This window comes from Neoarius graeffei, chromosome 21 (genome assembly GCF_027579695.1).
Source record: "Neoarius graeffei isolate fNeoGra1 chromosome 21, fNeoGra1.pri, whole genome shotgun sequence".
Lineage (NCBI taxonomy): Eukaryota > Metazoa > Chordata > Actinopteri > Siluriformes > Ariidae > Neoarius > Neoarius graeffei.
The window spans coordinates 35,560,246-35,573,373 of NC_083589.1; the positions used below are offsets into that span (position 1 = coordinate 35,560,246).

General features: G+C 42.1%; 1 protein-coding gene across 1 annotated transcript in view; it reads left to right on the forward strand.

The window, feature by feature from the left end:
• LOC132870074 (proton myo-inositol cotransporter) overlaps positions 1 to 13,128 on the forward strand; it is a 132,299-nt gene that overhangs the window by 79,935 nt on the left and 39,236 nt on the right. The window contains exon 4 of the mRNA XM_060903618.1: positions 2,529 to 2,637. Within this exon, the coding sequence (XP_060759601.1) occupies positions 2,529 to 2,637 (109 nt within the window). The remainder of the gene's footprint in view (positions 1 to 2,528; positions 2,638 to 13,128) is intronic.

The following is a 13,128-nucleotide window of genomic DNA, read 5'->3' on the forward strand; positions in this document are numbered from 1 at the left end:
TTAGGTTAACTGGTGACTCTAAATTGACCATAGGTGTGAATGTGAGTATGAATGGTTGTCTGTGTCTATGTGTCAGCCCTGTGATGACCTGGCGACTTGTCCAGGGTGTACCCCGCCTTTCGCCCGTAGTCAGCTGGGATAGGCTCCAGCTTGCCTGCGATCCTGTAGAACAGGATAAAGCGGCTAGAGATAATGAGATGAGAATGAGCACCATACAAAACAAGTGCAAAGTTTCACGTCTTGCTTAGGACTCTCTGGCAACTGTGAATTTTGAACTCACAATCTTCTCCTAATTTGTGATCCGACTATCCTTTGTTCTCCTTGTGTTTTCTACTCAGAGGATTTGACCAAGCTGTTATGGTATTATGGAGTGGAATGTGGTAAATGGGAATGCATAAAGATTTCTAAAGCAGTTAGATTGGGAAAGGAAAATGTTATCAACCTTGTCAGAAAAGCAGGAAATGTCGTGGGGGTAAACATTTGAGAAAACATTAAGGAGGACAATAGATTCCGAGCTGTCATTCAAATGTCTCTCTGTGTTAATTAAGACTGCCTTCACTCTGAAGCCACACAGAACATCTTCTCTATTTATTGCACTGCTGAACTTTGAATTCATTTCAGAAGTTGGATAATAAGCAGCACAATGTGCAGCTGGCGCTTAATAAGCACCACACAATCATGGAAGACTACAAACATGCAAATATTTTATAATTCTGTCTTAGCCTGTGACAGAACAGTTCTTTTCCTGGTCATATACATTAATAGATAACTAGATAATATAACTATGCACGTACAACCTCAGTTCCAAAAAAGTTGGGACACTGTGTGAAACATCAGTAAAAACAGAATGTGAATAATTGAAAATCATGGAAACCCTATATTTAATTGAAATTGAAAGACAACATATCAAATGTTGAAAAAGAGAAATTTGATTGGGTTTTTTTTTAAATATATGCTCATTTTGAATTTGATGACAGCAACACGTTTCAAAAAATTTGGGACGGGGCAACAAAAGACTGAAAAACTTGTGTAATGCTTAAAAAAAACTAATTAGGTTAATTGGCAACAGGTCAGTAACATGATTGGGTATAAAAAGAGCATCTCCGAGAGGCGGAGTCTCTCAGAAGTAAAGATGGGGAGGGGTTCACCGCTCTGTGAAAGACTGTGTGGGCAAACAGCGCAACAATTTAAGAATAACGTTCCTTAATGTTTAAATTACAAAGAATTTGGGAATCACATCTGTGGGACATAATATCATTAAAAGATTCAGAGAATCTGGAGAAATCTCTGTATGCAAGGGACAAGGACAAAAACCAACATTGGATGACCATGATCTTTGGGCCCTCAGAAGACACTGCATTAAAAACAGACAATTCTGTCTTGGAAATCACTGTATGGGCTCAGGAACAATATAGAAAACCATCATCTGTGAAAACAGTTCATTACTGCATCCACAAATGCAAGTTAAAACCAGATATAAACAATATCCAGAAACACTGCCACCTTCTCTGGGCCCGAGCTCTTTTACAATGGACTGAGGTGAAGTGGAAAACTGTCCTGTGATTTGACTTATCGAAATTTGAAATTCTTTTTAGAAATCATGGACACCGCATCCTCCAGACTAAAGGGGAGAGGGACTTGTTATCAGTGTACAGTTCAAAAGCCATCATCTGTGATGATGGGGGGGGGCATTAGTGCACATTGTATGGGTAGCTTGCACATCTGGGAAGGCTCCATTAATGCAGAATGAGACATACAGATTTTGGAACAACATGCTACCATCCAGATGACGTCTTTTTCAGGGAAGGGCTTGTTTATTTCAGTAAGACAATAACAAACCCCATTCTGCACGTATTACAATTGCATGACTCCGTAATACGAGTCTGGGTGCTAAACTGGCCTGCTGTGGTCCAGACCTGTCTCCCATTGAAAACATTTGGTGCATTATGAAACCTAAAATACAACAAAGGAGACCCCAAACTGTTGAGCAACTGAAATTGTGTTTCAGGAAAGAATGGGGCAACATTTCTCTTTCAAAACTACAGCACTTGGTCTCCTCAGTTCACAAACATTTTCAGAGTGTCATTAAAAGTAGAGATGATGAAACACAGTGCTAAACATGCCCCTGCCCCAACTTTTTTCAAATGTGTTGCTGACATCAAATTCAAAATGATCATATATTTTTCAAAAAAACAATAAAATTTCTCAGTTTCAATATTTGATATGTTGTCTTTGTACTATTTTCAATGAAATATCAGGATTCCATGATTTGCAAATTATCACATTCTGTTTTTATTTACAGTTTACACAGCAGCCAAACTATTTTGGAATTGGGGTTGTAAATGAGTACTTAGAATGGTGAGGTACCATTTTTGGTACCACTTTTAAGGCACTACTTTATGTAATTGTGTGTTTAGAGTAGTTTATTGTCTTATGTCATAGCATAGTGATGCTGGAGATACAATATTTTATGTCACTGTATAGGGGATGTTATGAAAAGGTAATTTTGTGTGTTATTTTCTTTGCAGTTGGTCCAGTACTGTGGCGCATGCTGACCTATCCTCCTGCCCGGCGTGCTCTCATTGTGGGCTGCGGACTCCATGTGTTCCAGCAGCTCTCTGGCATCAACACAGTGATGTAGGCATCATTCATTTCTACTACACCCCTTCTTTCACTGCACCACAGTATTATTATTAATAATAATAATAATAATAATAATAATAATAATAATAATAATAATGATATATTTATAAACTGTTTTTTTCCCTTATGGTACTTAACACAGAACCACTTGCAGAAAATAACACAAATAGTACAAACTTAATTGGTATAGTTAACGAGGGAGACTGTGTGTGCATGGAGCAGCCTGAGAAATATTACAAATGGGGGATAAATAAAGGAATAAGGAGCAGGGATATAGTGCAGGGGGAAAAGAAGGATAATGAACAAAACAACAGGTTGATGGATGGATAGTTGGTGAGTAGTGGTAGTGGAAGATGAGTAGAGGAATAGTGAGTAAATCAAGAGAATGGATTGACAGATTGGAAATAGATCTGGAGAGAAGATTGGATGGAGGCGTGGATGGTACAGAGGCTAATAAAATGTGATAGATGGAGAATAAAAAGTAGAGATGACCACCAGGCCATCAGAAAAAGTAGGTTGAGCAGAACATTAGAGCTGCATAGTATGGCATAGTGACCAAGCTGATACTGGAGGTTGAATGATGAGATGATTAAGCTGGAAGAGGAGCTTGAATAATGAGATGGTGATTAGGCTGGAAGGGGAGGGTGGATAATGGGATGATCAGGCTGGAAAAGGAAAGCTGGATGAAGAAATGGTGTCCAGGGTAGAAGAGGAGATTGGATGATGGGGTGGTGACCAAACTGGAAGAATAGTTTGGGTGATGGAATTATGACCAGGCTGAAAGAGGAGATTGGATGATGGGATAATGATCAGTAGAAAAGTTTAAACATAATAAGCTGGGCAGACATGGAACTCAACTTAACACAAATTTTTATTGCAAAGAAAACATTAGATATGATTTCAGTTTAGTTGCCCTGGTTGGAGTTATTCAGGCTATCGCCTTGCAAGACAGACTTGTATTGTTGACAACTTTCATTGTAAACATGGCCAAAAACTGCCTACCTTCAAAGCCCATTTGATTGGCATTGCAAACAGACTAGCCTCTTGGCAAACACACAAAGGTATATTGTTTACTTGTCTCTCACTGCTTCAAACAAAATGTTTAAAAATGGGATCCTGGGAACTTATTTTCTGTTCACGGACTAGCTTACTCCAACAATTCATTGTGCTATGATGTTCAAACCTTGCTCTCCTATTGGAAACCAGTGCAAAGCAGTACTGTTTACACTAGCTGGCCACACATAATATGCAATACATCAATGGAGACTATTAACACTATAACCCTTTTTAACACTGTAGGCCAATGATGTGTGGCTCATTGTTTAATTCTCATGACCTCTCTTCATTCCTGTCATTTTTTCTGCTCCACCTTCTGCAATGAACTACTCAACGAAAGCTTTTCACAATCTTGGGATATGTGCCGTTACTAGGCAACCACTGATGTCACTAGGAAAAGGAGAAATGGATGTGAGCGTGTGCACACGTACGTGTTTACTTTGCCTCAGCTCATATTTCGGAACGTGAGAGGGCTTTGTAGACAGGTCTGAAAAAAAAAACCAACAACCACGATTTATCTCTCAATGTGTGTCACATCAGATAGTCTAGTACAACAAACATACACACACAGCACTCTTGTGTTACCCCTGTAACTCTCTCTCTCACACACACACACACACACACACATAGTAATCAGTACTATATCATAGCACTGAAAACATAGCAGCATCAGTGGATTTACAGTTTATATTCAAGGGTCTTTGCCTGGTCTTGCTCTCTGAATGATGTAACGTGTCAAACTCTCACACACAAACAGCTCGTCAGCTCGTCATCTGTCAGACTCAGATGTCCAAGAGATCCCTCCATCAGCCTGTGTCATGAAGCACAGCTCTCAGGGGCTTTTGTGGATGTCACTTGGAGACATGTAAGGGATGAGGCTGATCTAGACATAGACAGTTTTTTATCCTCCGTGTGGAAACTATAAATGTTATCTAAAGACAAACACTTCCTCTAGCACAGTACTCTCTAATTCAGCACGTTACTCACTATCTCCTCATCTCTACTCAAGTCTCGCTCTCTCTTTCTTTGTCTTTCTCACTTCCTTTCTCTTCCCATATTTAAAGAAGCACACACATATAAAAGGCTTGATCAGGAGCGCCTACTCCACCTTTGTACATAAGACAGTTGTTGCAAAGAACACCGCATATCATTTTAATCATTACTGATGCTGAGCAGCTCACTCATCTCCTGTCTCGCTCATTCTTTTTTAATCTCTCTATGTCTGTATTCCTTCCTGTCTTCCACTTGCTTTGTCTGTCTGTACTCTTCTGGGTTTTTTTTCTTTCTTTCTCTCACTCTGTGTTCCATTTTCCATTCTTTGTCATACTTTCTCAATCTACCAGGACGGCTTGCCATCATTGATGGAACAATGAATTCTGAATTATACCAGCGAATTCTAAGGAAAAATGTCAGGACATCTGTCCATGAACTGAATCTCAAGAGAAGGTGGGTCATGCAGCAAGACAACGACCCTAAGCACACAAGTCGTTCTACCAAAGAATGCTTAAAGAAGAATAAAGTTAATGTTTTGGAATAGCCAAGTCAAAGTCCTGACCTTAATCCAATCGAAATGTTGTGGAAGGACCTGAAGCGAGCAGTTCATGTGAGTAAACCCACCAACATCCCAGGGTTGAAGCTGTTCTGTACGGAGGAATGGGCTAAAATTCCTCCAAGCCGGTGTGCAGGACTGACCAACAGTTACCGGAAACGTTTAGTTGCAGTTATTGCTGCACAAGGGGGTCACACCAGATACTGAAAGCAAAGGTTCACATACTTTTGCCACCCACAGATATGTAATATTGGATCATTTTCGGCAATAAATAAATGACCAAGTATAATATTTTTGTCTCATTTGTTTAACTGGGTTCTCTTTATCTACTTTTAGGACTTGTGTGAAAATCTGATGATGTTTTAGGTCATATTTATGCAGAAATACAGACAATTCTAAAGGGTTCACAAACTTCCAAGCACCACTGTAGTGAGTAGGGGGAGTGATTTCGGACACAAGGTCAGTAGTCACAACTGGTGTACCTAGCAGGGCCATGATAGACTATTGAGGTTGGGAAAGGGCTGTATCATCAGGCAAGAATGCTTCTATATCAAAGATACAAAATATGAATGAAATGTTTGGGACAAAATAAGCTGTTGTTCCTGTGGATGCTTTTTTCCTCACAGTTCCCAGACAAACTATTTAGTCATTTAACATAATTGGTGCAGTGGTTCAGTTTCAGGCCTACTGATCAGAATAATACCTTGTGCCATCTGTCATCCACAAGCACCACTGCACCTCTCATCTCATTATCTCTAGACGCTTTATCCTTCTACAGAGTCGCAGGCAAGCTGGAGCCTATCCCAGCTGACTATGGGCGAAAGGCGGGGTACACCCTGGACAAGTCGCCAGGTCATCACAGGGCTGACACATAGACACAGACAACCATTCACACTCACATTCACACCTACGGTCAATTTAGAGTCACCAGTTAACCTCATTTCATCTCATTATCTCTAGCCGCTTTATCCTTCTACAGGGTCGCAGGCAAGCTGGAGCCTATCCCAGCTGACTACGGGCGAAAGGCGGGGTACACCCTGGACAAGTCGCCAGGTCATCACAGGGCTGACACATAGACACAGACAACCATTCACACTCACATTCACACCTACGGTCAATTTAGAGTCACCAGTTAACCTACAGTGGGGAAAACAAGTATTTGATCCCTTGCTGATTTTGTTGGTTTACCCACTAAGAAAGACTTGATCAGTCTGTAATTTTAATGGTAGGTGTATTCTAACATGTGGAGACAGAATATCAAAAAGAAAATCCAGAAAATAACTTTTAAATATCTATATTAATTTATGGGCGGCACGGTGGTGTAGTGGTTAGCGCTGTCGCCTCACAGCAAGAAGGTCCTGGGTTCGAGCCCCGGGGCCGGCGAGGGCCTTTCTGTGTGGAGTTTGCATGTTCTCCCCGTGTCCGCGTGGGTTTCCTCCGGGTGCTCCGGTTTCCCCCACAGTCCAAAGACATGCAGGTTAGGTTAGCTGGTGACTCTAAATTGACCGTAGGTGTGAGTGTGAATGGTTGTCTGTGTCTATGTGTCAGCCCTGTGATGACCTGGCGACTTGTCCAGGGTGTACCCCGCCTTTCGCCCGTAGTCAGCTGGGATAGGCTCCAGCTTGCCTGCGACCCTGTAGAAGGATAAAGCGGCTACAGATAATGAGATGAGATATTAATTTATTTGTATTTTATTGAGAAAAAGAAGTATTTGATCCCCTAGTAACCATCAAGAGTTCTTGTTAATACAGACAAGTTAGACTCTCCAAATTACCTTGTCACCTAAATTGAAGACACCTGATATCACTAATGACTTGTATAAAAGCCACCTGGCCACAGAATCAATCAGTTTGTCAGACTCCAAACTCTCCAACATGGGAAAGACTAAAGAGCTTTCTGTGGATTTAAGGGAGAAGATTGTAGACCTGCACAAGATCGGTATGGGCTACAAAACCATTAGCAAGAAGCTGGGCGTTAAGGTGACAACTGTTGGTGCAATTGTGCGCAAGTACAAGACTCACAACATGATCATCAATCGACCTAGGTCTGGGGCTCCAAACAAGATCTCACCTCGTGGGGTTTCCAGGATCATGAGAACGGTGAGAAATAGACCTAATACAACACGGGCAGAGTTAGTGGATGATTTTAAAGCAGCTGGGATCACAGTCACCAAGCAAACAGTTGGTAACACTTTACACCGCAATGGTCTAACATCTTGCAGTGCTCGCAAAGTACCCCTGCTTAAGAAAGCACATGTGCAGGCCCACCTGAACTTTGCCAATGAACATCTGAATGACTTGGAGAGTGACTGGGAGAAGGTGTTATGGTCAGATGAGACCAAAATTGAGCTCTTTGGCATCAATTCAACCCGTCGTGTCTGGAGGGAGAGACATGCTGCTTATGACTCCAAGAACACCATCCCCACTGTCAAGCATGGAGGTGGTAACATTATGCTTTGGGGGTGTTTTTCTGCACAGGGCACAGGGCTACTTCACCGTATCAATGGGAGGATGGACGGAGCCATGTACCGTAAAATCCTAAGTGAAAACCTCCTTCCCTCTGCCAGGAAGCTTAAAATGGGTCGTGGATGGGTCTTCCAGCAGGATAATGACCCAAAGCATACAGCCAAGGCAACCAAGGAATGGCTGAAGAAGAAACATATCAAGTTCATGGAGTGGCCCAGCCAGTCTCTAGACCTGAATCCTATAGAAAATCTATGGAGAGAGCTGAAGCTCAGAGTTGCCAAGCGACAGCCATGGAATCTTGATGATTTAGAGGTCATTTGCAAAGAAGAGTGGACCAAAATTCCTCCTAATATGTGCAGAAACCTGGTCATCAACTACAAAAAACGTCTGACCTCTGTGCTTGCTAATAAGGGGTTTGCCACAAAGTACTAAGTCCTTTTGGCAAGAGGGTTCAAATACTTATTTTCCTCAATAAAATGCAAATAAATTAATACAAATTCTTTAAAGTCGATTTCTTGATTTTCTTTGTGATATTCTGTCTCAGCATGTTAGACTACACCTACCATTAATATTACAGACTGATCGAGTCTTTATTAGTGGCCAAACCAACAAAATCAGCAAGGGATCAAATACTTGTTTTCCCCACTGTAACCTGCATGTCTTTGGACTGTGGGGGAAACCGGAGCACCCGGAGGAAACCCACGCGGACAACATGCAAACTCCGCACAGAAAGGCCCTCGCCGGCCCTCGAACCCAGGACCTTCTTGCTGTGAGGCGACAGCGCTAACCACTACACCACCGTGCCGCCCCCCACTGCACCTTTGCAAGCAAACAATATTATGTAACTGGACCTTTGTAAATTTTAGTTGAATAACTCTGGCCAATATGGACATGCTGTCCATATTTTAGGTACATACACTATATAGTCATATGGATACCTGACCATCACACTCATCTATGCTCACTGTTCCTTTCGCACTACACAATTTCTAGTCAATTACAGTTCTAAATCAGGGAGGCTCTGATCCAGTCGGTAACCTTAAGGTTATGTCTGTAAACTCCTCACTCTACAGGATTATTTATCAGATAATCACTTCCGACCAGCCTCGAATCAGGAACGTCCCCCAATTATTGGAAAGGGCAAATCAGACCCAAAATCGGACTGATTATCCTCTAATATGGGGCCAAGCCTTAGACAATTGTGTGCTTCCAGGGTGGCACAGCAGTGCAGTGCTTAGTCACCTCACAGCAAGAAGGTTCTGAGTTTAACATTTTTGGCCTTTCTGTGTGGAGTTTGCATGTTCTCCCCATGCCTGCATGAGTTTCCTCCAGGTGTTGCAGTTTCCTTCCACAGTCTAAAGACATGTGGATTAGGTCAACTGGATTAGGTTTTTCATCTCTGTGTTAGCCCTGTGATCGATTGGTGACCTGCCCAGGGTGTACCCTGCCTCTTGCCTGAAGTCAGCTGGGATTGGCTTCAGCTTCTCTCGCGATCATGACGGATGAGCAGTGTAGATAATGAACTGATGGATGGACTGTCCATTTCATAATGCCAATTTGTACTTCAAGAGGCGACAGTGAGTCATCCAGTCTGCTCTCAGTCCAAATTGAGAGGATGAAGACGTGTATGCATCGTATGCAGAAGTCACTGTACGGTTAGACCCACTGAGTAGCAGACTTTTTTTTTTTTATAACTGATGACTGTAAAGTTAGATTGTATGAACCCAGTAGTGGTTCAACTAAAAATAGCTTTATGCTGTATTCAGTGAGTAATAATTCTTTGAGAGTGGTGGTGATGCGGTTGGGGAGAATGGAAAAGAGGGACTGTGCATATTCTTGATTCTTATGATAGGGGTGGGCACCCCAATTATCTCTCTTTTACCACCCACAGATCACGTGATTCTGAAATTGGTAAACACAAATCCACATGGCTGCGGAATATTCGCTAAGGACGATCTTGAAACCATATTTTCAGTACCTGTGAGCTCAAAATCCCCTTCCCCTTCTGAGGCGGTTTGTGTCTCTTCATCTTTCAGCAAGGCCTTACGTCTATGGATTTCCCTTAGCTTTGTGGGAAGTGACCTTTTTCTTGTAATCTTTTTTGTTCAAGACTGAGCAGCGCATCAGGTTTTAATCTCCTTACTTTGCTTTCGGTATTAATAAAATCCTTGTTGCTAAAATGTGCCGAACACACTTTCGTCAAATTACATAGCTTGAAATCTTTTCTTTTATCTCTTTTAATTTTTGTAATCCAAATCTAAAATAAATACAAATTTAACTGGCCCAGCAAGACGAAGAATTCAATGCTACAGCGCACACAACTCCCAAACAATGCGAATTCATTTATCTCATCTCATTATCTCTAGCCGCTTTATCCTTCTACAGGGTCACAGGCAAGCTGGAGCCTATCCCAGCTGACTATGGGCGAAAGGCGGGGTACACCCTGGACAAGTTGCCAGGTCATCACAGGGCTGACACATAGACACAGACAACCATTCACACTCACACCTACGGTCAATTTAGAGTCACCAGTTAACCTAACCTGCATGTCTTTGGACTGTGGGGGAAACCGGAGCACCCGGAGGAAACCCACGCGGACAACATGCAAACTCCGCACAGAAAGGCCCTCGCCGGCCCCGGGGCTCGAACCCAGGACCTTCTTGCTGTGAGGCGACAGCGCTAACCGCTACACCACCGTGCCGCCCCGAATTCATTTATAAGTGTAATAATTTCTGACCCCCTGAAGTCTTTTATCACTCGTAAAAGAATGAAATGATAGACTACTATTAGGTAAATTGTTACTGCAGCCATAAGCTGTGCAATAATGTACCATTTTGAGCTATATCTCAGACTTTGTAGTTCATGAATACAGATAATCCATACAAACACATGAGATGTGTAGGCGTTTGTTTACCACAGCACTCCAATGGAACCGAGGGGGTCTATTCTTACACATGGCACATTTAAGTATTGGCAACCTGGATAGTGTAATACAGGGCGTTTTCAAAAAATTTGCTATCATTTCACAATCTAATAACTTTGCCAATTCTCATTCAATTGACCTCAAATTTTAACAGCATGTGTGGAAACAGGTCAAAATTTTATGTTTAATTTTTTTTTTTTTTTTTATCTTTTTAGGTATAGAAATGCCATTCACTGGAAAAGGAAAGGTGTTTTGTGTGTTAGAGTACGCTCGAACACAGTCGAACAAGACTGTGCAGCGTGTATTTATAAGAGAATTCTCTAAAAATGCACCAGCTGCAGTGCAGATTTGGACACGGCACAAAAAGTTCAAAGAGGAAGGCTGTCTGTGTGTCTGTGTCTCAGGCAATACGAATATTGAAAATTTGTGAAATTGTTCATGGAATCCACTTGCCTTTGAATTTCTCATTCACATTTTGAGGAATAAATCTTATATTGGGGCGGCACGGTGGTGTAGTGGTTAGCACTGTCGCCTCACAGCAAGAAGGTCCGGGTTCGAGCCCCGTGGCCGGTGAGGGCCTTTCTGTGTGGAGTTTGCATGTTCTCCCCGTGTCCGCGTGGGTTTCCTCCGGGTGCTCCGGTTTCCCCCACAGTCCAAAGACATGCAGGTTAGGTTAACTGGTGACTCTAAATTGAGCGTAGGTGTGAATGTGAGTGTGAATGGTTGTCTGTGTCTATGGCTACGTTTACATTACGTCGAATCAGCGGATCATCAGATTAACGTTCTTAAAATGATTCGCGTTTACACTAAAACCGTTAGCCGTGCACACAGCAACACCAATACGCGGATACGCTCGGCTCCGCAGGCATCCTGCGCTCCAAATCACTCCACCCTGAACAGCGAGTGCCCTCTGGAGGGTGTGCACTCCGGCCCTGCGCAGCTCACAGAGCGCGCGAGTGAAGTGAACAAGCCACGATTCGGGACTGAGCCGCTGTGTGTGTGATCCCAGCGCATATCACTTATTACTTGCAAGTGGAAGGATGGCAAGCCTAAAGACAATCATAACTACACAGTGGGCAGTATTTGCATCAGTATTTGCAGTATTTTCATACTTTTATACTCTTTAATGAAAGGTGATACAAGGCGGAAGTCCGCGCCGTTTTTCAGCAGTCGCGTCACATGACCAACGCCAGCGAATCAGGAAGGTGGATGTCACAGTGACATTGTCCAATGAGACGCCAGCTAGAGCTCAGCACAGCGTATTCGCGTATTCTGAATGTTTACACAGCACCGGAGCTGATACGATCTAGATTGAATACGTGGACGCTGGCAGATTCCCGTTTCCCCGCTTTTCCAGGGGGGTTAATGTAAACGGACAGTGCATCCGCGAAGAAAACGAGACAGATACGGTCTAGTGTAAACGTAGCCTATGTGTCAGCCCTGTGATGACCTGGCGACTTGTCCAGGGTGTACCCCGCCTTTCGCCTGTAGTCAGCTGGGATAGGCTCCAGCTTGCCTGCGACCCTGTAGAACAGGATAAAGCGGATAGAGATAATGAGATGAGATGAATCTTATATTGCTCAACATTAAGCCTGTTCAGTTTCATTTGCCGAGGCTATGTAGTTTCTGGGATATTTACATCTCAAATAATGTCAAATTTTTTGAAACACCCTGTATAATGGGAAAGAAATAAAATGTTTTTGATACTTTCTGAATACACTGTATGTGTAGACAACTTTATTGAACTTAATTAATCTTATTGCACTTATTAAACTAATTAGAAAATTCCAGGTGTACATGAGTCAGTCAGTATATGGATGTAGAAGACCAAGATATCAGGTTAATTATATGTGCTGAGTAAGTATAAATATTAATATACTACCTGGGTGTATTTCATTAGCCCCTTTAGTGTCTAGACTTGCTTTCCTTACTTTTGGAACTTATTAAGTAAATACTGTGGTTTAATATAAATAACTGAATAAAAAGCTGTGACTTTAAGAGGTTACCATGATATAATATACTGTGTTGGTTGCATCATGTATTTAAGTCAGATGGTTGATTTAGTCTGTGCGTCTTTACAGAATATTAATTTTTATTATTTATATCAACAGTTTATTAATAAATGTCCCATTCTTCCATTCTTCAAAACCTTTCTCTGTGTTTTTATGTGTTTTACAATGTAAGCTTGCATAAACGTGTTGCTTGGGTACATTGTTACATGCTTGTTTTTGTTGAAGAGCCAAGTGAAAAGTGAGTCAGTTGGTCTGTGTGTTTCAAGACTGCAGATGCTCAGAAGTGACAGATTGGATCTTGGATATCAGTGAGACTGATTGAAAGCAATATGTGTCTTACACTCTCTTGATGCAACTCATGTCCTGGGCCCAAATTGAGTCCTGTTTTGACTCTGTGCTTTCTGAAGGTTATTCTGGCCAACTGTTGCTGCTGCACTATTACCAAAAGCCATGTGGATTAGCCATGTTAACCATCAGTGT